Here is a 25,591-nt window from a genome sequence, read left to right on the forward strand (position 1 = left end):
GCACAGTTTGACCAACTGGCCAAATGAAGACCGTCAATGATCCCCTTTCAAACTCTGTCAAGTGCTGATTACTCTGTCTCACATGAGTACACAGAATCTCCTTGACCTTCACAGTGATTACTAAACATCTGACTCTCTTCACACCCTTTATATACCCTACCAGGCCTGGTAACAACACACTAATGCACTCGAGTGGTCATTGAGCTGTCATGGATAAATGCCACTCTATCATTTACGTCTGCCAGCCGCCCCAATGATGTGTACATGTATGAAGTTACATTGGTGTGTGTGTGTGTGTGTGTGTGTGTGTGTGTGTGTGTGTGTGTGTGTTTCAATGGAAAATCTAGTATGGAACAATGAAATCTTATCCTTTCATTGTTGAGTAAATATTTCAGTTCTGTAAAAATTTTTAGTTTCAGTTCAAGAAATAAGCAATCATCTATTTATTTTTGTATTTTCATTTTTATCTGTATAGATTTTGAGCTTCCTCCCACCTTTAAATCTCAAATTGGGACATCGCTAAAAACTTTGACCACATTTTGGATGCTGCAGCAGCCCAATACAGATTAACAGCTCTATTTATCTACTTCACTTTGTACATCATACAAAGGAAAAGTGTTTATGCCACACTTGTATTTTCAGAAAATATCAGCAACAATAATGAGAACAGAAAGTGAGTGGATCTAATGAGTAATGTTTTGTAAATACACAACTCACAAAGTATAATATGAGGGTTGGAACTTCAACAGTGGCAACTATTTATTTGCAGCTCATACAAAATAGATACGTGTTTCAAAGTTTTACTGTCCTTCAAAGTAGTCACCAGCATTGCCAGAGATGTGGAAGTTGTAGGATACTCTTAGCAGTGCAGTTGTGTTAACAGTTCAAGTGGCACAGTCTACTGCCTGACAAATTTGTAGCAGTTCTCAAGCGAATGCTGTCAAGTGTTTCCTTCAGTTTAGAAATTGAGTTGAACTCATGAGGGCTTAGGGCAGGGGATTGCAGTAGGTGATATAGCATTTAGCAGCCCCATCAGTCAAACAAATCAGTAACAGCTTGCACTGTACGTGCTTGAGCATTGTCCTGCAAAATGATGGTCAGGTCCTGCAGAAAGTGTCATCGCTTCTGTGTCTATGCTGTTCATTTTGGAACACAACCTATGACCAGCTTAGAGATAGAAGTGATGACACTTTCTGCAGGACCTGACCATCATTTTGCATGACAATGTTCAAGCATGTACAGTGTAAGCTGTTACTGATTTGTTTGACTGATGGAGCTGCTAAGTGCTATACCACCTATTGCACTCCCCTGACTTAAGCCCTCATGAGTTCAACTCAATTTCTAAAATTAAGGAAACAGTGCACAGCATTTGCTTCAGAACTGCTACAAATTCATCAGGAAATAGACCGTTCTGCTTGAACTGTCAACACAACTGGCACTGCTAAGGGTATCCTACAACTTCCACATCAGTGCCAGTGGGTTATACACAATACTGGAAACTACTTTGAAGGTCAGTAAAACTTTGAAACACGTATCTATTTTGTACAAGCTGTAAATAAATAGTTGCCACTATTAAAGTTCCAACCCTCGTAGATAAACAAAATCATTATTTTGCATGGAGCATCTGCAGCATCCAAATTGCAGTCAATATTCTTAATGATGTGCTAATTGAAAATATGAATGTATATTGCACAAATTGAAGATGCACAAAAGTCCAAAATGCATATTGGTACAAATCAAAATACATAAGAAACTGGCTGGTAGCTGTTTTCTTAAAATAACAGAATCGACGACCACACAGTTCAACAGTCAGTAAAATGGGTGAATTAATGTTAACTATGAGATTGTGACTAAATTATTTTCTATCACATATATATTGTTTTCCCAGGTGTGACATGCTTGGAGGTAATGCTGCAGTTAAGTTACCCTGGATAGTAGGCCTACGGTTAGATTTGGAATAGAGGGTAACCCCCTCTTGTAAATTGAAGTTCTAAATGTCATTGTATGTATGAATGATTAAACTGGAAGAACTGTGTTTGAAAATAGCAGAATCTGAATCTGAGCATTCATCTCATTTAGAGATGTCACCCATCAACAACAAATGTTTTTATTTGTTTTTTATATTAATAATCTCACTGTCATCATTTTATGCTCATTCATAATTACTTAACTAACCGTGCTCTAATGTCTCCCATCATGACTGAGGACCTCCAGATGTGTTGAAAGAAAAGCTACTCATTCATGAAGAGAATAATTCTGGACTTTGCATTAATAATCATCATTAACATGCTATATATTCGCTACTCATTCATGAAGAGAATAATTCTGGACTTTGCATTAATAATCATCATTAACATGCTATATATTCCCACACATAAATTATACAAAATAAAGTTAACAGGAAAGTTGCTACCAAAGTAAAAGAGTGGAAAGAAAATATACAACTGCTGTTCTAATACTTATATGGCTACATTGATAATTACCAAAGAATAATAGTTATCTATTTCCTGTAAGGACAGAGGTCTGCTTACAATGATCAACTGTTAACAGGAGGTCTGAAGACCGATTTTGGACAATCACATGATTTCTGGAAATAGTGGCAGCCAATATATGTTCTTTTACTTTTCCTTTGAATCTATAAGGTTCCCAATTTCCTTTTTTTTTATGTCTGCTAGCAGAGCAAAGCTCTCATTCTGTGCTGTAGACATGAGGCCAAAGGGTAAGTTGAATTTGTTTTGTCCCTTGTGTTGTGATTATGGAAGCTGCAATTATTAACAGCCAGTGTTTTAATATTACCCACAGTTATCTATAAAGCATAAGCTTATTTCTTGCAGTTGCTGACTAGTTTCTACCTTCCATAGAAGATAATTTCGTGAGACAATAGAGACTGAAAGTTGTAAAATTAGGTAGAATTTAGCCTTCAGATCAACACAGTGAGATATAATGTTTGTGTAAAACATGCTGAACTGTGTTTCCTGATTAGTTTACCTATGGCAGTTGCAGTTTAGCATGAAGTAAGATGGCACTATGATTAACATATAGAACTCATATTCAGGAGGAGCAGGGTGCAAATCTTTGTCCAGTTATCCAGATTTAGGATTGTATTTCCTTTTTTTTTTTTTAAGCAGGGGTGGGGGGGGGGGGAGGGAAGGGTTCCCTAAATCTGTAAATTCAGATACTGGAATGGTTCTTTTGAAAAGAATGTGGCCTTATACTTGTTCTGTATGAGTAGATGGTGTCCGTAATTAAAGTTGCAGTTTCAAAATTGTTGATGCAAGGGAAACACCATGGAGGCTGGTGGGCAGGGGGAGGGGGCAGAAGGAATTGCACCAATAGATGGTACTGTAAGTGCCTAATATAAAAAGGACTGGCTACAAATGACAGATGACTTACAATACATTGTCTATGGTTTGAGTTGCACATTACACCGTTGATACTGTTCAATGTGCATGGTCACTCAAGTTCAGCAGTCAACAGTTGTGGCACTCTTCATTAGGCAAGCCCATACACCACAGAAGGTCATACCATATTGGATGGAAAAAATCAGTTCTGATTTTTTTCTGAGGCCAAAAACTGCATAAAAAGCAAAATCACATGAGGTTTTAGTGGTCCTGGGCCAAAAAAAAAAAAAAAAAAACATATAAAAAGTAAAATGACATCAGTTTCTGATTGTTGTGTGGTTGACACAAGACATGTTCAATATGCTGTCCACAGTTTTCTGCCTCAAGTTGAAATCAAGAAACAGCATTTTCCACAACAGACTGGAGTGTCTCAGGGACCACTCAAAATTTATTGCATAGTTCCTGCCTTCTACTGCATTTGTAATTGGAGCACTGAACACAACATCTTTCAGTTAAGCCTACAGTCAGAAGTCACATGAATTAAGATCAGGTGATCTGGACAGCCAGGCTGTAGGGAAAAGATAGCTGATAATGCCAGCATTTCTGAAATTCCTCTAAAAAAAAAAAAAAAAAAAAATTGCCCCTATGATAGACTGATAGATGAGGCTAATGATCCCCACCAAAAGTCACTTTTGCAGAATGAATGGTACTAGTTGATGTGTGTGTGGATTTTCCTTTGCCCATATTCAGCAGTTCTGAATACTGACACCTCCTCGGAGATGGAAATGGGCTTTGTTTGTCCATACAATGTTCCATGGTCAATCACTGTCCACTTCCAAGTGAGCAAGAAATTTTAGGACAAATTGTTGTCTTGATTAGCAAGAAGCAAATCCTGAACATGGATGATTTTGTAGGGATATCAATGCCAAATGTTTTGTAGGATTTTGTGCACTATGCTCAGAGGCATGTTTGGGCAATTCCCCATGCTCTGCATGTTTGCACACCACTGCTCGATCCCTCCTGCAGTGCTGTGACCAAATATTTGAAAGACATGGAATCAATTGCTTTCCCATCTCTACCACATTGCATTTCAAAAGAATCTTCCTTCTTGGATTTTGTAATCATTTCCTCAAGACCGTTAGCAGACATTAGGCCAGAGCCTCTTTTGATACCCTTAAGTGTTAAGAACTTATGTTGGGCTATTGGTACACTGTCACTGTTCTTGTAAAAGATCTGTACCAGCAGCAGGTGATCCTCCATGGAAACATAGCAACATGTCAGGCATCTCAGATGCAAAATAAGGAAAAGATTGTCGTGCATCTGTTGGAGTTCATATTCTGATACTTACTGTGCCAACTCTTGCCCAAGTTTTCATTGTTTTTTTTCTTCTTTTTTTGCCATGTTGTTTCCCCCTTCATCAATAATATTCTATTCAAATTTGATATTATTCTGAGCAGTGTTCTCTTTCTACAGCATTTTGAAAATGGAAGTTTAACTATGTCACTCTGTATACACTCTGTCCATAATAAAATTATCACTGGGGTTTTATCTTTTTCTCTTCCAGTTTGACTTGGAATCCAGCTGGACATCAAGAAATTTTACATGTTGTGTATTGTTTAGCAAATGGACACTAATACCTGTTTCTGATACTTAAATTTTAAATGTTTAACATGTTTGCAAGATAATGATACAAGATACACTATTATAGTGAAGTAGTGGATTTATGATTTTTGTAATCTCTTGAGGGACTGTATGCAGTGTCTACCAGACTAAATATAATGCACTGGCATTTGAAACTTTTTACCAGTATTTGGACTGAATTTGGCAAGCAGAAATTTCAATGTCATCATTTCTGAAACATTTATTGAGCAGTTATATAATTTCCCTCACTTCTCTGTTTTGTTTGTTCTTTTTGTAATTGTGCTTCAGATCATATTTGCTTTGTTCTTGATGAGTTTTGTTGCCAGTGTATGCCTTTAGCTTTAGGATATTTCGCAATACTGCTGAGCTCTTTATTACAACCTGTCTTTCAAATTCTTTCATCTTGTCAGCAGTTACTTTAATCCCTGGTGTTAACCAGTCTGCCTCCCTATTTCTGTTTAATTTTAGCCTATATACTTTACAGAAAGACAGGTTTCTCATAAAAAGTAGTTACATATTTCATCTATACTGTCTTTGATATTTCTTTCCAGTATGCTTTACACTTGGCCTGCTTAAATACTGTGACTAAGTCATTAGTTATAATTCTGTCATATAATATTTCTGCTTTGTGCTTTAAACATAAGTGACTGATATTTTATTGTTACATTTTTATCACCATGATTATACAACCATTTATCAGCTTCATACCTTAACCATCTGAGTGCTGTAGGTATATTATTAACATATTGTTATTGTGGTTTTCTCCATGTGCAATGAAAATGTTGAATCATGCCAGCATGCGTTTATTGTGGTGCTGATTACATCTTTTGCACTACCTGGTTAAACATTGAGTGTTATGTACATGTTTAAGCAGAATGGAAGAATGCACTCATAAGAACACTCTGCTTTGAGGATGTGTAGTGCCCAGGTGTCAAGCATGCTCTACAGCATGATTCTGGCACACCTGTCACACTGCACAGGCCATTTGGATCCCCTCACTGACTAACCCAGTAACCTTACCCTGTCCTATCATTCTTATATTGGTGTCTTCTAGAATTTTAACTTTTTTTACATAATGTTTATTCTGTTTCTCTATTCTTTCAACATCATCTGTCCTGAATGAAATTTTGGAAAGTTTAGAAGATAGGAGATGAGGTACTGGCAGTGAGGACAGGTCATGAGTCATGTTTGGATACTCAGTTGGTAGAGCACTTACCCGCAAAAGGCAAAGGTCCTGAGTTTGAGTCTCAGTCTGGCACACAGATTTAATCTGCCAGGAAATTTCATCATCTGTCCTTTTCCCCCCTTCTGCAGTTCCCTCAGCCTTCTGTATTTTCCTTTTCCTCACATTCTTTCTGTTAATTATTTCTTAACTGCTTTATCCTGTCGACATTCTTCTTCTTATTATTATTATTCTTTTTCTACATCTTCTTCTTAATTTATTGGATTAGGCTTTTAAGCCTGTTCCATCTTTACAAATTCCTTTCACTTCTCCTTAGGTTTCATGATGTTTCTTTTCCTATATGATCTACAATCTAAAGCTAATTTGGAAAATCTTTTATGTGGCATCTTTTATATATGTTCACATCAGCTGTTGCAATACTTGTTTAATTTCTTGTGGACTGCCTACACCTCTAGTACTAGAATTATTGTTTCTTTTGCTTCATATTACTTTTTAAAGTAACCTCTTGCCATTCTCAGAAATTTCATTTCTGGACTGTGTGTTGTGTATGCAGCAAATTACCGTATTTCCTCGAATCTAAGCCGCACTCGAATCTAAGCCACACCTGAAAAATGATACTCGAAATAAAGGAAAACAAAATTTCCCGAATCTAAACCGCACCTGAAATTTGAGACTCGAAATTCAAGGGGAGGGAAAAGTTTTAGGCCGCACCTCCAAATCGAAACAAAGTTGATCCATTGTAATATGAGACACAATTTAGGTCGAATGAATGACGATACAGCTACAATAGTTCGGTTCGAGTCGTAAGCTTAGCAGTTAAGCTTTACCAGGTAGCCATTGCTATGCGTCAGGCGCTCCGTCCGTATTTATACGGGTACCCTTCCTTTTTCACTTACTTCGTCTGGTTTGAATCGATTTCCTTATTTTGCTTTGATCTGATAAGTGCCGTTTTCTTTGTTATAGGTGTTTACGTCACTCTAAGCTGAAAATGCGTTACTGTACTGTGTCATGAATTGTTTGTCGCATTCTGATAGTGCGTGTTTACGGCCTGTCGCCGCTTGCGGCATGGCTCGCTTTTGTGCGCGCTACCGCCGCTTACAGTAAAAAAAAAAAAAAAAAAAAAAGAGAGAGAGAGAGAGAGAGAGAGAGAGAGAGAGAGAGAGAGGAATCGTCGCCAAAAAAAAAAAAAAAAAAAAAAAAAAAAAAAAAAAAAAAAAAAAAAAAAAAAAAAAAAAAAAAAAAAAAAAAAGAGAGAGAGAGAGAGAGAGAGAGAGCAATCGTCTCATTAGCGAAACAATGGCAAGAGACAGCTATTTGTTGTTACTTACACTGCTGCTTTCTTTGATAATGATCAACAAGAACCAAATGATAGAGGATGCTCTGAATGAGAGTTTAGCGAAAATTTTTCTCCGTTTGAAAATCTTTGCAGCCGCTTCTTAGTACATCAAATTCTGCACAGAATTTAGTCATCTTAGATTTAAAAATCTAGTCAGTTACCGTGCTTCATTTCTGACAGTATCACTATTACGCATAAGAATAATACGAATATAAACATGACACGATACGTATATTCTTCCGCGTTTGCTGTTGTCTCACTCTAGTTTCGTAGTTTATTGGACAGACAGAATTTAAATAAGATAGCAGCAAACACGAAAGAATACATGGCAAAATTTTTATATTCGTATTATTCTTATGGTGAAGAGAATACTGCATGTGATTCACATTTCATCAGGTTCCTATTAGCAACCACTTCTTCTCACAGGTAGGAAAAAATTCTGAACGTAGAGTTGGTCATATTGACAAACATCCCAAACAGTCTTACCAGTTGGATTTTTGTAGTAAATTGAAATTCTGCTACATTCGAAGATGAACAATACGAAATTTGTATTTACTTCGTTGGATAATGTATGAAAATGCAGTGGTCGAAAGTCGGGGCGGAGAAAAAAAAAGCTCGTCTTCCACCTTTTTTTTTAATTTATTTACTGACGCAGAGGTTTTGGTGCCAGTATTTATCTCTGAGCCTAAAAAGCATGCCTGTGTAGCGCTACATATATTCGACGGCAGAAGTTAGTTGTGGCGGCACCTACCAACATTTTTAAGAACCTCCGCTTGCTTTGCACTCGATTGTAAGCTGCAGACGGTTTTTTGGATTACAAAAACTGGAAAAAAAGTGCGGCTTGGATTCGAGTAAATACGGTACTTTCATTTTTGGCACCTAGCTGTCACTCCCATATAAAAGGAGTGGAAGGAACACAGTTGCATGCAACTTTATTCTCCTATATTGTCAGTTTTTTTCTTGAACATTTTGTGGTTAGTGCCACAAAAAGTCTTGTGTCCAAAAGATAATGGAAATTTTTGTTTTTTTCTGGAAAGAACTTTATTTATTCATCTACACCAGTGTTATCCCTGTCAGAATGGCTCCATTATATATGAGTTGCATATGACTGTGATCTTTCCACTCCCAAAAACACTTGAAGAACTCAACCTTTCAGATAGCATTTAACTCTCTCAGCAAAAGTTTCCTTCATTTTTTGGGAACAGAAGGAGACACATGTCTGGTGAATATGGAGGCAGGGCATCATTACAGTATTGCTATTGGCCAAAGATCCATGTACAATCAACAAAGTGTAAGCAGGCTCTCTCTCTCTCTCTCTCTCTCTCTCTCTCTCTCTCTTTTGCTGGGATGAGTGGACCTTAGTTTTGATGCCATATCCATAACAGGTTTCACTACCTGTTATGACATATGTCAGTAATTCTGCACAGTAATTGTGCATTGATGCTGACTTCATCTAGTGACTCCTTGCCTTTACCACATTTTTCCCCCCCACTCCCAAAATTCAACTTTTGAAAAAAATTTTATTGTCACACATTTCATACCCAAAACATCAAAAAATTTCGTAGCATGATTTAATTTCTATGCCAAAATCATCAGTGAGTCCTTTGATTGGAATTTGGCATTGCTCATAAACATTTCTTCCACTTTTTTTCACTTTTTTAAAGCTGACTGAATATCAAATATGGCTAACACTATACAGATATGTGGGAACATGACAAATTACTATTTGTAATTGTATGTTTGTGTAAAATGTTTGTCACGACAAAGTTATCATAATAGCATTACCATCTTTGGGATATAATTCAGTTTTCGTGGCACATGAGAAAATAGAATAAAATAAAAGTCTATGTTAAATTCACTCCTTAATGTATGTACTGTGCAATAAACTAGTGACCCTGATGTGATTGGTTTGACAAAGACACTTGCAACAAGATTTTTTTAGTTCAAATATGTCACACACTGTGTTTAATAAAATGCAAAAATGTCAACAGAAAATGGTCATGAAGGGTATAATCCTGAATATAAGCTAGAAATCGATAAGGTTAGCATTAAACTGTTTCTGTTTTGGGTGAATAAACCAGACATCTGGTTTTGTCAAGCCAAAGTGCAATTTACAATCCCTGGTATAGTTATTTGCTTGCTCAGTCAAAATTTGTTGAAAATATAGTTACAAGTGATGAGAACAATAAGTATGCTCTTGCGAAAGAGTGACTTTTGACCATATTTAAAGCAAGTGAATAATGTCAAATTAAAATACTTTTGAGAGGTTAGAACTTGGTAATGCAAAGCCAATTATTAAGAAAAATGTGTGGCTATGCTGGTACAAATGAGTCAGTCATGATGTTAAAAACACTTTAGGTTCACAAAATTTTTTGTAGTATTCAAAGAATTTTAGTTACATCAGACGAAACAGTGAACGAGGTGCTATCCAAAATTTTTTGGACTGGTGCTGCCATCTGTTGAAAACCTTAACTTTGGACCTATGGTCACCATCACCCTCGAAGTAGTTCCCATCTGCTCGTACAAACCAGTCCCAGCACTTCTGCCACTGGTCAAACATTTTCTGGAAGTCCTGGTCTTTGAGGGTGTTTATCACCACCAGCAATGCTTCCTGAATCCTCTCTAGAGTGTGGAATCAATGGCCTTTCAAATTGAGTTTCAGTTTTGCGAATAGCGCAAAGTCACAAGGTCCCAAATCTGGTGAGTATTTTGGGTGGGGTACAACCGCCATGTTGTATTTTGCCAAAAAGATCCTGGCGAGCAAGGATATGTGACAGGGCACATTGTTGTAATGCAGTAGCCAGTTCCCTTGATGTCAAAGTTCAGGCCGTTATCACCACACATTTTCATGGAACCATTGCAAAACATCAAAGTAGTATGCGGAATTCACTGTTTGGTTGGGTGGGATGTATTCTTTGTGCACATTTCCCTTGGTATCAAAGAAAATGATGGTCATGCTCTTCACTTTGCCCTTCACCTGTCTCACTTTTTTGGGTCTTGGAGAGTCCAGGCTCTTGCACTGGGATGATTGTTGCTTTGTCTCTGGGTCATAACCGTAAATCCAGCTCTCGTCGTCGGTGACAATCCATGACAAAAAGGTTGGATCATCAGATGCGGTCCTTGGTACAAATTTTGCAGTTACACAAAAAATGCCCATTTCATCAGACAACATTCGCTGACATATCCCATAACCAATACCCACTTCATCCACAAGGTCTTGAATGGTTCGATGTCAATTGGCACGAACCGGTTGTTGAAGTTTGGCAACGGGCCTTTCAGTGTGAGCATCATCTTCGACATCTGTATGGCCAGCCCTGAACCAAGTATGCTACTCAAACACACCCATACGGCTCATGCTGTATCCTCCAAACACTTGTTGAATCATTGCAAGGGTCTCTGTAGCACTTTTTCTGAGATTTGCACAGAATTTGATACACATGCGCTGTTCTGTTCGTGGATCCATCCTAAAATCACCACACACCAAACACAGAGTATTATGGAAATCGCTGTGGACACGCAACATGTCCTCACAGCTGAATGCCACTCCACACACTGACTCATCAGATATGCAGTTCTCACCACCTATCGGTGCAAAGATCTACTAATCCTACTTTCCAGATGGCAGCACCAGTCACGAAAATTTTGGATTCCACCTCGTATAAGCTATCTCAAATTATATGGTCGAAATGCAATCTGCTGAGGAAGTTCAAACTGCATCAATTCAGTTCACTTCATCATCATCATCTTCCATGTCAGTCTGAGATATTCTCTTAAGAACTGAAGAATTGGAAAACGAGATTAACAAGTAAGCAAAGATCACACAATACAAGTAGAAGCAGAGCAAAATTCAATAGAAACAGTAAATGTTGCTATTATTATTTTAAATTTGGCACATGATGTGAGTTTGAAAGTATGTCCAACCTTGCCAATGGCAAAATAAGTATAACTAGAAAGGGTAGACACAACGGTAGCCAAATGTTCTACCCCAGTACCCACATCAAGCAGCAAATATTACCTATTTGTTAAAGATCTAAATTATGGAAGAAACTTTCTGGTAGATAGCGGTGTAGATTTGTTTGTTATACCAGTTTCAAAAAACAAGAAACTTAAACCCTCTGACTTCAGTCTTTATGCCTCAAATGGGTCAGAAATGGTTAAAAGCAGTTAACCATTGATTTAAGGCTAAACCATAATTTTAATGGCCATTCATTCTAGCAAATGTATAAAAAGATGTACTGGGAGCAGATTTCCTTCATCGTTATGGTTTACTCACTGACCTCAAAAAAAAAAAAAGTTGAGGAACGACAACAACACCACCAAATTAAAGATTTCAGAAGAGGTAACTGCTGTGAATATTAACGACTGAATATGCTCACTCTGTGCAATGTGCATGTTTTCCAGACTTTTCGAGAAATTTACTAAACTAACAAAACCCTCCATAGCACCAAAGGCTTTGAAGTGCAAGTGTAGCATTATACCACAATGTCCAGTGGTGCAGTGGCCACCAGAAAGATCGTGGGAGGCGCACGTCGGCACGGCGCGTCACGTACAGTAATTGCCACAAGTAAAGTCCCGTCCACCAGAGGGCAAGCGAGAATTCGGCTGCACCCTCTGCCGGTGGAATAACAACAACTCAGATGGGAGCGTGTTCACATACATTTTGCGGGCCTGTTTATCAATGGGTTTTGGCTCATTGTCATTGATGCTTATTCCAGATTCCCATATGTGGTCCGCTGCTCCTCAACCACTTCAGAAGTTGCAATCCAGGCACTAGCAAAAATCTTTTCTGTGAAAGGTCTGCCAGTCACCCTGGTATCAGACAATGGACCTCAGTTTATTTCGCTGACCTTCCAGGATTTTTGTAGGCGCTTCAGTATTCGGCACGTTTGCTCTCCCCCCTTTCATCCACAATCGAATGGGCAAGCAGAGCACATGGTGCGCACATTTGAGATGCAGATGAAAAAGTATGTGCACTAATTTCCTGCAGAGGAGGCATTGACGTTTTTCCTGATGGCATACTGGACCACACCGATGGGAGAATGCAGTCCCGCAGAGCTCCTCCACGGGTGCCAACCTAGGACTCTGTTGCACCTCCTCCAGGTTGGTCCTTGCCAGTCTTGGCAAAATGGGGTACCCAGCTTTCCACCAGGTATGTCGGTCTGGGCACATGGGTTTGGTCACAATCCACGTTGGATACCAGCGGTGGTCCTGAACCGCAATGGCCGCCGGCTCTACCCCTTGCAGGCGGGGAACCGTGAGGTACGTCGTCACCAAAATCAGCTATGTCCACATTTGGGCACACACCCTCCGACCCCTCAGGCGCCGGCTTCCCCATTGCCAGCACCTGTGTTGTTTTCTCAGGGGAGGCTACCGCCCCTCCCACCTGCGACTCCGCCACACTGCGATGGTTCTCAGCCTTGGCGGCCTCCAGTAGCTCCAGCACCAGCATCGCCCTAGTTCGAGATGCCCCGGCAAGAGCCGGCCCCCCTCGCAGGCCCGGTTTCTCAGGAGGCTGGTTCACCTGTGGTCATCCCTTCCCTATCGTCCCCGCCGCTGTGTCTTGCCCCTCCCGAGGTGGACCAGGATCCAGAGTTCAACAGCTTGTCGCCTGTTCTGTCCTGGGCTCCGGTGGTGGGACGACGGGGGGCCTCTTCAGGTGGGTCACTTCCAACCGTATTCAAAGGTTCCGGCTCGAGGGTTGGCAGATCCCCCTGACTCCAGCTTTCCAATGGACATGGAGGTCATCGGTACTGCATGACACTCCCCTTTCCGATGCAGTGGGTCACAGTGGCTTCACCCCCCGAAGGAGGAGGAGTGCAGTAGCCACCAGAAAGATCGCGGAAGGCTCACGTCAGCACGGCGCATCACGGACAGTAATTGCCGCAAGTATAGTCCCGTCCACCAGAGGGCATGCGAGAATTTGGCCACACCCTCTGCCGGTGGAACAACATGGGCCGTGCCCAGTCAGTTCACATCGGGCAGGTCTAGCAGACAGTTCCCGGTCTACACTAGGTGAAGTGCGACGGAAACGTGAATCGTGTTACTACAAGTGGTCCACCAGTTTGCAGTAGGACTCGTAGATTGGACCCACATAAATCGCAAATTGCTAAAAAAGAATTTCAGTTTGTGTTAAATAGTGGTATTATATGTAATTCCACTACACCTTGTTATAATGCCAAATAATCACTGGTGAGTCAGTGGAGATTAGTGCCATCTGAATGACAGGACTCTCCCAGACTCGTATCAAATTCCACCAGCTGTTGGGTAAATTTCATGCTTCAAAATTAAAAGATATTCTCAAGACTGACTTACTCAGAGCATATTACCAAATTCCATTAGCTGTAGAAGACAAACTAAAATCAACTATTATTACAACTTTTGGTCTACATGAATTTAATTATATGCCATTTGGGCTTTGTACTACACTCAGCACATTTCAGAGATTTATACATGAAGTTGAAACTGAACTAGACATGTGTGTCCCATATTTGAATGATATTTTAGTAGCAGCTGAGTCTCCAGAGCAACATGTTGAGCATGTAAATTTACTCTCTAAACAGTTGAATAAATATAGTCTCATAATAAATGTAGGAAAATTAAAATCCAGTGTAAAACAGCTAACATTCTTAGGAATTTAATTACACCTGCAGGAACAAAACCAGACACGGAAAGGATTATGACACTAATGAACTAAAAATGATCCATAACAATTCATAAACTAAGAGCTTTCTTAGGAATCATCAATTTTTATCATCCACCTTTGGAACATGCAGCTGAACATGTAGCTCTGCTGAATGAATACCTATAACGAACAACTAAAAATGACTGAAGACATGTTGGATGGATAGAAATGAGTATCAGTTCCAAAAATACAAAGACAATCCCTCAAATACTATGCTTTTAACATTACCTGCTTTGTACAATCAAGCCGGCCGGTGTGGCCAAGCAGTTGTAGGCACTTCAGTCTGGAACCACCCGACCACTACGGTCGCAGGTTCAAATCCTGCCTCAGGCATGGATGTGTGTGATGTCCTTAGATTGCTTAGATTTAAGTAGTTCTAAGTTCTAGGGGACTGATGACCTCAGATGTCAAGTCCCATGGTGCTCAGAGCCATTTGAACCATTTTTGTACAATCAATTTGCATTATTTGTGGATGTATCAGATTTTGTGGTAGGTGTGGCATTGTAACAGTGGCAAGATAAACAGTGGCGCCAATTGGATTTTCTTTCAAAAAGTTTACAATGGCACAGAAAAAGTATTCCACATATGACACAGAGTTGCTTCTGTCAACTATTTAAAATATCTATTAGAAGGAAGAGACTTTATTATCTATACCAGCCATGCTCGATGACATATTCATTTAAGCAAAAGAATGAGAGATCAGCATCAATCCAATTATGTTATCTCCAGTACATTTTTCAATTTACTACAGATCTGGGACATATACCTGGTAAAGAAAGTGTCATTGCTGAGAGCTTATCTAGGCTTGAAGAATTAGTTTCAATTAACCATGAAGATATATCCCAAGCACAAGAAGATGACAAAGAGTTTCATCAACTCCAGTCGAGCTGTCACACATCACTTAAACTAAAATATCGCTTGACACATGGAGGAAAAAAATTGTGGTGTGATGAATCAACACAAATTATTCACCCTTATATTCCAGAACCATTTAGTCATCCTATTTTCCAACACTATCATAATCTGGCTCATCCAGGCTTTAAGATGACCATAAAAATGACCTCAGAAAGGTTTGTCTGGAACAATATAAAAAAACTATATGTGGGTGGAATCATGAACTGTTTCTCAGAAAAACAGGGTATTATGACATGCTCAAGCACCATTTACGAATAATGAACACTTTAGAATAATTCTCCTTGACTAAATAGGATCAACGCCACCTTCTGATGAATATAATTCTTGTTCAACATGCACTGATGGAGTTACAAACTGGCTGGAGGTGATACCTCTTCAAGACACAGACAAGTGGAAGCAGTAGCACAAGCATTTTTCAATTATTGAATCACTAGCCTTGGAATGCCATGCCAGATAGTGACTGACAGTGGAACACATTTTAACTCTGAGCTGTTCCAATTGATATTAAAAATATGTGGTTGCAACCAAACCCAAAACACTGTGTATCCCCCACATTCAAATGGAAAAATTGAAAGATTTTATTGGGCACTTAAAGCAGCCATCTGTGACCATTAGCTGCTAAATGTACTCAAATAATACCTGCAATCATTCTTGACTTTCAATGCTCCATCAGGGAAAACATTAATTCTACAATTGCAGAAATGGCTTATCAGAATACTGGGTGATATTTTCTGAGAGTATGGCACAAAAAGGGATGCAGCCATACCTCAATTTTTTTCCCAATTGAAGCAGTATATGAATCATTTGAAACCTATACATTATCACCACAAAGCAAAGATAACACATGTTCATATGCAAGGACCTCAGCAACTCAACACATGTGTTTGTAAGAGTTGACAGAGTGAAGAAAGTATTAGAGGCTCCATATGAGGGACCATACAAAGTAATTGAAAGGACCTCAAAAATTTTTGGACTTAAGATGAAAGACCAGATAAAAATATCTCCATAAATTGATTAAAACCCACATACCTAATGAATGAAAATGATAAACTGCCTGAAGAACCATCAACCGGACTCTACAAAGTGTGAAAAATCAAGGAGAATAGCAATAACTGGTCATGAAATTCAGTTTACAGCAAGATTAGCTGAAGTTCTAAACCAGCTATGCTACTGAGATCATAATAGCCTTATGATCTTTGGGATATAACATGGTGTCACTTTTATTGTTAGTATAATTCAATTTTCATTGTGCATGAGAAAATAAAACAATAGAAATTGAAAAGTCCAAGTTAAAATGAATCCTTAATTAATGTAGAGAGCGACAAATACTTTTCAGATGTGTCTAACAACACGACAATGGGAAAATAGCATGACTCTGACTAATACAACACACAAAATTACAACATTCCCATTACTTTAGAAGAGATCTTATATACTTACATGTGACCAGCTTTGTTTCTATTCTTCATTAGTATCAAGTCCAATTTAACAAACCAAATAGTTGAATGATGACTTCTACTCTAATATTTGTGCAACAAATACTAACAGAGAGATAGAGGGGCTGGGCAGTACTTACCTCAGCTCAGTACAGCCAATAGATACACAAAACAGAACAGAAAATTTACGTTCCTAGCTTTTGGAAATTTGTTCCTTCATCAGGGAGGAGAGAGGGGAAAGAAAGGGAAGAAGGGAAAGTGGATTCAGTTACTCACAACCCAGGTTATGAAGCAAGAGGGAAAGGTAAACAGGGAGGGTAGCAAGGATGGAGGCATGGTTGTCAGAGGAATATTTTGCAACCTAAAACAGTTTGAACATGGACTGGATCCTGAACATAGTATACCAATAACTTTGCTTAGCTGTAGAAATATTGACATCTTATTCCTTACATAAGTTACTTCTTATTATTTACCTATTCATGCTTTCCCAACTATATGTGCAATAAACTTCTTGTCCTCCTCCTCCTCCTCCTCCATTGTTCTTTTCCTCCCTCTTCTTTCTCTTTCCTGAGGTTTTAATTTATTTCAGTTTATTATTATTCTCACTGTGTCCCTTCTAAAATCTCCAAACTGATGCAGGAACAGAGCTTACTGTTGTAGTATCTTGGATCTCCTACTATTTCTGGTATTTATTACTTCATCTTTACCTATCTTTCTCCATAAAATTGGTATGTTCCTCTTAGTACGAATACTGAGTGAAAAAAGACCACTGCCCCTGTCCAACCAATCTCAACCAGTTATTTCCTCTCCTCCCCCTTCCCCCTGAAGGTTGTAATTATCATTCCAAAAGTAACTTGTGATGCAATCTACCACCTGTAGGTAATCACTGACCTGCCATCCTGCTTCTTTCTAATTTGTAACAATTGAAATTTCAATTTCTCTTTTCATACAAAATAAAATTATCAGCATCTTAACTGACAGGATTGCATCAAATCATCTTGTGTTGTGTTACTGTTGATCACAGTAAAAGCTAGGAGATGAAACAATAATTTTTGTAGACGTTATGACATATGTATCTTCAATTTTTATCAGATTAGAATCCTTATGATCCCCTCATGTGCAGCAGTCATTGAAGACAGACCATGGAGAAAAGAATACCAATTGATCATGATGTTGTAATAAAATTATGACTTTCACAATTGATTGCTGTTCTTTGCTCCACAGTCTGTACCTTCAGTTTATTAATATTTTAATATTAACAGAGTAAAACAATGGAAACTCCAGATACGAATATCAACAACTGTAAGAAGACATGTTAAGTTGCAGACAGGCACAATTAAAAGACACTTACACAAGGTTTTGGACACAGACTTCATGAATAAAAGAGAGACACACACCATTCATAAACACAAGTAAGCACACCTCATGTATACATGACCACCAACTCCAGCATCTCAGGCCTGAGATGCTCTTTTACTTATGAAGTCTGTGGCCAAAAGCTTATATAAGTGTATTTTAATTGTGCCTGTCTGCAACGTAATGTGTCTTCTTTACATTAACTAGCAAACTATATTTTCCTACATTGTTGTGTTAACAGAATATTCATTTACCACTTGCAGGCTGATAAAACTATTGTGCACCATGGATATTGCATCAGAATATGTCATAAAAATTATCTGAAACTAATAAACAAACTTTTACTGCTCTATTTTATGCATAAGGAACATCATTCTGTTTGTTTCACCATTGACACACACACTTTTTTTTTTCAACCTGGCCGAAATCTTATACAGACTTATATATTTCTTTTTCATTTCTGTGTCATCTGATTACCTACATTTAAAGCTATTTCCGTACTCTGCAAACTATTGTAAACTATGTGGTAGAAGGTGTCCCCAATGTACCTCTTATTGGAGTTTTTTCATATACATGTTTGGATGTACATGACTACTTCCACTGTAATTAGTCTAATATTGCCCTTGAAGTCTCTATAGGAGCAATATATGTGGGGCTACAGTATATTACTAGATTCCTCACTTAACAATTAACTTTTGTTGGATAACTGACATCTATCTTCAAACATGCTTTCTTCCAAACAGTGTTCAAAGATCTTGTTCAAGTGATCTACACTGTAGTATATTGCTTAAGTAATTGTCTGTTTAAAATATGATGATTTCTATCATTATTTCGAGAAGAAATTTGAGAACCACATTCTCTAAATGGTTGCATCTGTTTGAAATTTTTGGAACCAGTATAACAAATTATCTTGGCTCTTTGACCCTGCTTTTCCAGGTTTGCTTCTCATACGCAGCTTTAAGGCAATTAACTGTTTGAATTTTGTCAACTATTTATTTATTAGTTGGAGATAGCTATGTTGGTAATGTTTCACAAACATTTCAAAAAAGATTCTGAGTTCTGAGTAGTATTTGTAAAACTTTCCTTACAAAGGACGTGCACTCTCAGGAGTTGCAGCAAACACAAATTATACGTCATTTTTATCGAAGAAATTTTATTGGTAACAGAACGGCGATACAGCAAAACTGAAGGTTAGATGACCAGACTCAACAGTCTTTGTTGATTGGTTACAAGTTCTGTATTGCTCAGAGCTGAATAATTTGCATGCCTTTCTGCTTGTTTGAACTGAACAGAACATTCAGCCATCTTGCATTCATCTTTCCATTTAACCATTATCATTCACTTGTGGTACTTGCTGTTGACAATGTAGTGAAATGCTCTCTTTCCAGCATGCAAGGTTCAGTTGTGTACTTCTATATCCTATCTCAGAATTTGTTTCCAGTAATCACACAGACCTTGATGCTGAAGCTTCCTTAGAGGCTAAAGTTCCACACCTAATTACTGGTATCTTGATCATGTAAGGCAGTCCATGGTTCTGCCTTGCACAGTCTGCCAAGATCGTGACAATCATACTATATAATGCACATTTTCTCATCTGTACACGTATTTTTCTGCAGTAGATTTTGAAATGTTTACAGGCTAAAAAAATTAAGAAATTAGTCTGCAGTGAGCCAGCGGATGCCAAAGATTCCTACTGACAAGAGACTCTCAACAACAATGCTAGTTTAGCTACAAAATCATTTTATTAATTTCAGATTCACTAGAATAATGTACACGTGCTTTCTCTTCTGGAAGGAGAAATTTTAAGGCTATTTTTGCCAGATGTCATAACAATTACAAAGAAGTCAATACAAGGTCTGAGAAAGCATCATAAGATTTAATTTTAATTGTTTAATATTTCAGAGACATACTTGAATATTACTGGAAAGATTGTTATTTGCCATAAAGATAACAAGTTGAGTTGTAGACAGGAGCAACAAAAAGACACTTACACATTAACTTCTGGCCAAAGCCTTCTGAAATGGAACCACACACATTCATTCACTCAAGCAAAAACATCTCACACACACATAACCGCCAACTCTGGCAGCTTTTGCGTGAATGAATCTATGTGTGTTTCCATTTTTGGAGAAGGTTTTGGCTGAAAGCTAATCTGTAAGTGTGTTTTCATTGTGCAACTGAATATGTTATCTTCACGGTGAGTAGCAGTCTATCTTTTTGTTATATTGTTGATTGATATTCCAATCTGGAGTTTTAATTGTTTAACATTACTGGAGATGTGTGCTGCAAAGTTAATTTTATGTCACTGTTCATGAGCAGTGATTTATGTGCTGAAGGTTTTCTTACTGAACCCCTAAGTGATGCTTGTCAAAGACAAGATAGCCCAAAGTTGAGTAGACACTCTGATAAGTGCTTATGAGCTCAATTTTAAAACCAGGAGGATATTTACAAAAGTTTTGAATGTTTGTGTGGCTACAATTGTAGCAAGAAGAGCAAACTTTCTAGCATTTTAGAAAAGTAATTTGAAATGTGATTCTGAGGCTATGTCATTTGCTTTTGTGATATGAGATATATACAGAGCCATGTTCAACAAAAATAAAGTCATTAAGACTTTTTTCATGCAAATTTCATATCTGTCATGCTACCTCTTTTTTATTTTTATTTTTTTTATTTTTTAGTGACCTACAAGGTAATTGAAATTGTAAGAATGTACTCATAAATTCTGAATAATATACTATAAGTAATATGAACAAAAATGACATATTTAATGTTCATGAAGCACACACATGTAATAACAAGAAAAGCAACACTGAACTTAGAAAAGAATTTTCTTAATGCCACTTTAACATTATAAGAAATTAATTTGTCACCATGTCTCCTCCACTGCTACAATCTCATACAGCATTCTGTGTGTCATCTCCGAGTTGTTTATTTTCTGTGAAATGACAGTGTTAGGTTTATGTACCTTACTTACAAGCAGGCCTAAGACCTCATTTTTCTAGTGCCTCATGTAGTTATCAGTGAGGAAATATTAAGAGTGTATTGCATTTAGAACATAAATTTTTATTTTAACCACCTGTTTGCAGCAGGATACCTACACGCATTGTACTATTAATTTTTCAAAATATGATTGTACATAATATCCTGAGTTTTTAAAGTAATGTTGTTAGATAGTCATTTACTTGAGCCATAGATAAAGTTCACAAGAAATGTTATGACATGGAACATATCAACAGAATAAACAGAAAACTTATACACAACTGAATAGAAAAATAATATTTATATGCCTGAATGTTGCCCATTGACAGTTTATTAATGAGTAAGTACTTCAATGATACAGAAAGAGTTCTAAATGAGAAAGCTCTTTAAACTACATCTGAAAACATTTCTGATGTCTATCAGATATTTTATATCCATGGGTGGATGTCAACATGTTTTATAGATGAAACTTTCTAGGAGATCAAAACTGTGTGTGCTGGTACAGGACTCAAAGGTGGGACATTTGCCTTCTCTGGCATGTGCTCTACCCACTGAGCTACCTAAACACATCTCATGACACCTCCCTATGGCTTAAATATCACCAGTACATCATCTGCTGCCTTCCAGACTTCACAGGAGTTCCTCTGTGAAACTTGCAGGTCCTGGAATGCTAGTCCCACAAGTTTTGCAAGAGAACTTCTTTGAAGTTTGGAAAGCAGGAGATGAGTTACTGTTGGAAGTAAAGCTTTGAGGAGGAGTCATGAGTTGTGCTCAGGGAGTTCTGTTGGTAGAGCATTTGGCACACTGGGCACAGGTCCTGGGTTCATGTTACAGTCCAAGGCATAGTTTCAATCTGCCAGGAAGTTTTATATCAGCAGACACTTTGCTGCTGAGTGAAAATTAATTCTGAAGTTTTCATCCCTTTTTGTGCCAAAGTTAAATTCATTAAAGGCTAATGCAGATCATTTTTCTCCCAAGTGTTATACTTATGAGTATCTCTGTTACTCTGAAACTTAGATGGATTGTTCATAACATATTTCCTAAGTGAAGAAATGTACTATGAGGCTGTGGTTAATATTCCCAGCTGCTTAAAGAGATACCTGCAAGATATACCTGTGTGAATTCCACACATAATTCTAATTATTTTCTTTTGTGCAATGAGTACTTTTTTCGTACAGAAGGAGTTACCCAAGAATATCATACTGTTAGACATCAATGAATGAAAATTTGCAGTACATGTTAACTTACTGACATATATGTCTCCAAGTTGGCAGTTATTCTTATGGCAAAAGTAGCTGAACCTAAATGGTTTAGCAGGTCTATTACCTAGTTTTTCCAGTTAAAGTTTTCAACAGTATGCACGGCAAAGAACTTATAATTTTCTACCCTGTTTATTACTTCTTGTTGGTACACCACATTAATAGGAGCTGTGATATTTTTGACAACACAAAACTGTTTCTTTGAAGATTAAAGATAGCCCATTTGTGCAAAACCATTTAGTAACTTTCACAGAAACATTGTTTACTATTTTCTCTGTTGATACTTCTTTGCTCAGCTTCACAACAATATTGTCTCATCTACAAATAGGACTAATTCTGCTTCCTACTTCAATTAAAATTAAGTCATTAACATAAAGCAAGTATAGTAGTGGGCCAATGATCAATTCCTGTGAGACTCCCAATGTAATTTCTCTCTTTGTATTAGCTGAACAGCCTAATATAACTTCCTCCATTGTTTCTTAAGTAAACCAGGCATCTGCTGGACTGTGTGTTCCATAAAATCCTAAATTCTGTAATAGAATATTATGACTGAGACAATAAAATGTCTTTGATAAGTCACAGAAGGTCTTCACTGATGATGTTTCATCATTCAAAGATTTTATTATGTGCTCAATAAATGTATAAATAGCTGACTCAGAACAATGGACATTTTTTGTTGTAATGAGCAACAGAATAATTACACCTCTTGACTAGAAATTCAGTATTGGGTAGAAATGCAGTAAACAGAACTCATATCACAGCACTACACATACATGAAACCAAAACTACTTGGAGAATGCAGCTACCAACCATGGCAGCTTGCAGCCACATTTTCCTAATGACGTCATAGCAAGTATATTGAAAAATCACCCTAAGTTGTGAAAATTTTCTGGTCTTTATCTAGGTCCCGGCTAGAATATGCTAAAAATTCTTAGACATCGCAGCAGGTAGCCCCAGTCACAGCATCTCATGTGGGAAGCTGGACTACACCTCTCTGACTGAAAACTGATGCCAATGCATATCCTAGTTCTCTCAAATAGCACCAAAGATGCTGTCAACAACAAAATCCCAGTTCAAAGTGTAGATTACCTACAAAGATATCAGCCTGTCATCCCATATGATAATCTGGAGAATAATGTGGAGATTAGTAACTCTCCACTGTAATTTTTCCTCTTTTCTCAACCAAGTTATGTGATAAATATTTCTTCAACTGCCAGGACTAAGACCAATTTCGTCCAGTTCTAGTGTAATAATGTAAGATGGTTAGGTAACCAAAATAAAACAAAGACAAGTGTTGTGGAATTAGCAATAGGTGTAAATGCAGAAGCAATTAGGTTCACTGATAAAGAATAACACTCTCTGAGATAGAATGGAAGCACACTTACCAATTGCTGAACTAGGTAAATATGTAACAGGATTGATACAAATACAAATTAAAACAAATTCAATGATCTCCTGGGCACAAATATTCTGAGTAGTTAATTGGTTTGCATAAATGGAGAGACTGGAAGCAGGGAGAAGGAAAAATAAGGAAATCTTGGAGAGGGAAAGTTGTTCCAACTGTGGCATGAGAAGATACAATGTCAAGTCAAATGTAAAAATGATTGAACAGCCTAGATTTTCATATGAATATTCAATTTATACAGAAAATGACCATTTATTATGTTCTACCGCCATTTTGAAAGTACTTTATACTTATTAAAACTGAGAGTATAAAATTTCAGTTATAGTTATTTGTTACATTTAGTATCTCTGTAACCTTAAATAAATATGTAGGAGATATAAGTTTTATGACTTCCTCGGCTTCACTTATTACTTTCTTAGGTTGAGTTGATACTTTCCACCTTGAGGACAATGACCAACATGAACAAAAGTGTGCAAAATGAATTGGTTAACTCTTTCTATTTTCGAAAACTTTGCAACTAGTCATACTGCAACTGTTTTGGACTTAGCTATTTTAATGGACAAAGAAAAATCATATATTAATTTATGTTCTCTTTGATGCACAAAGTAACTGATTTATCTTGCTATGCAATACTTATTGGTGACATTGCACAATTAGTGCACAGCTAATTGCACTGTTTTCTTGAAACTGCCAGCTAATATTGGCTCCTCCTATTTGAGTAGGCCTCAACCTTTTGGTAGAGAGCATTAAGAAATTATTTTATGAAACTATAGTGCAAATTGCTATCATCTGTGTTTGAATATTACTGTATTACAATATACATGTGTCAATTTGCACAATGTTTTGTTATTATAAGTGTCTCATATGAACTGTTACAGCTTTGGACGCAGTACCTCTGTAAGTGCAAATCAAAGGTGACATTGGAACCAAGAGCAAGAAGAAGAACTTTAAAGAGTTACAAACTGTACGGAGTCTATCATGTCTACAAAGTAGAACATTTGGTAACATGCTGAGACTTGCATTGACATCGTGATGAAGTGCTAGAAATACTAAGTATTTCAGTTCGTGAATACAGTCTGAAGAATTTCTAGATGTTAAAGTGTTATATAGTAAGTCATGCCTGATAAAAGAATAATGGGATAAAAACTGTTACTCTGAAGGATTTCAGTATACTTCTCTGAAATAAATAATCAAACAAGAAGGGACTGGCTGTAATTCTGCCACTGCTCTATGATTAGTACTAAACTATTTTAAAGAAAGTACAAGACTTTTTCCATTTACTGTGTTCTTGCTGTGTGTGACTGTATGAAATAAAAGGAGTGTTGGCTTTTTTCTGGAAGGAACAATATAGTATGTTTTGGCTAAATGAGAATCTGTGTTGGTGTATGAAAACATTTTGCTGTTAGTAAATTAAAAGTATATTGACATTTGTTCAGATTCTTATGATGTGTGTTAATGGAGTGCTATCTGTTCCTGATAGAACAAACTATGTACCAGTATCAAATAGTATTAGATAAATGAAACTGTAAATGTTGTCTACTGTATGTGCTTGAGATTGTATTGGCTGTACGAAAATAAATAATTAAAATAAAATAGAGATGTTTGTAATTTACCTGTGTACAGTAACATTTTACATGTTCAAATATAGGTACAGATGTAACTTTTCGAGAAATGGCAGTCAAACATAGTATGCTTATTTCCCAAGAAAGGAGTAATGATTCAGTGAAGACTAACTATAAAAATTAATAATGTCAGAATTGATTTAATGGAAATGAGGCATAGAGAAAAAGCTTTAAAAAGTCCCCCCCCCTCCCCACCAAATAATACTATTTAGATATCTTACATTGGCAAAGGATTTACTGTATATTGACACTAAACATTATTTTGGAAGTTCTAAATTTAGGTCCAATGATGAAGTAGCCGGAACATGTTACACGAAGTAATTTAATAAATAAAATCTCCTTAAACAGTCTAGAAGGCATAACTTGTGAGATTCATAATAACTGCAGAATCATGTCATAGTTTTTTTTCTTTTCAAACCATTAAATATTTTCCATG

At 37.3% G+C, this 25,591-nt stretch overlaps 1 protein-coding gene across 4 annotated transcripts in view; it reads left to right on the plus strand.

Moving 5' to 3' along the window:
* LOC124802954 (pyroglutamylated RF-amide peptide receptor-like) overlaps positions 1-25,072 on the plus strand; it is a 523,445-nt gene extending 498,373 nt beyond the window's left edge. For all 4 annotated transcript variants that reach the window (XR_007017170.1, XR_007017169.1, XM_047264043.1 and 1 more), the window contains exon 8: positions 24,412-25,072. Coding sequence is in view for 2 of the 4 variants with exons in the window: in XM_047264044.1 (XP_047120000.1) it covers positions 24,412-24,451 (40 nt within the window). In the remaining 2 variants the exon portion in view is untranslated. The remainder of the gene's footprint in view (positions 1-24,411) is intronic.
* The last annotated feature ends 519 nt before the right edge of the window (positions 25,073-25,591 follow it).

Source organism: Schistocerca piceifrons, chromosome 6 (genome assembly GCF_021461385.2).
Source record: "Schistocerca piceifrons isolate TAMUIC-IGC-003096 chromosome 6, iqSchPice1.1, whole genome shotgun sequence".
NCBI classification, from domain to species: Eukaryota; Metazoa; Arthropoda; class Insecta; order Orthoptera; family Acrididae; genus Schistocerca; species Schistocerca piceifrons.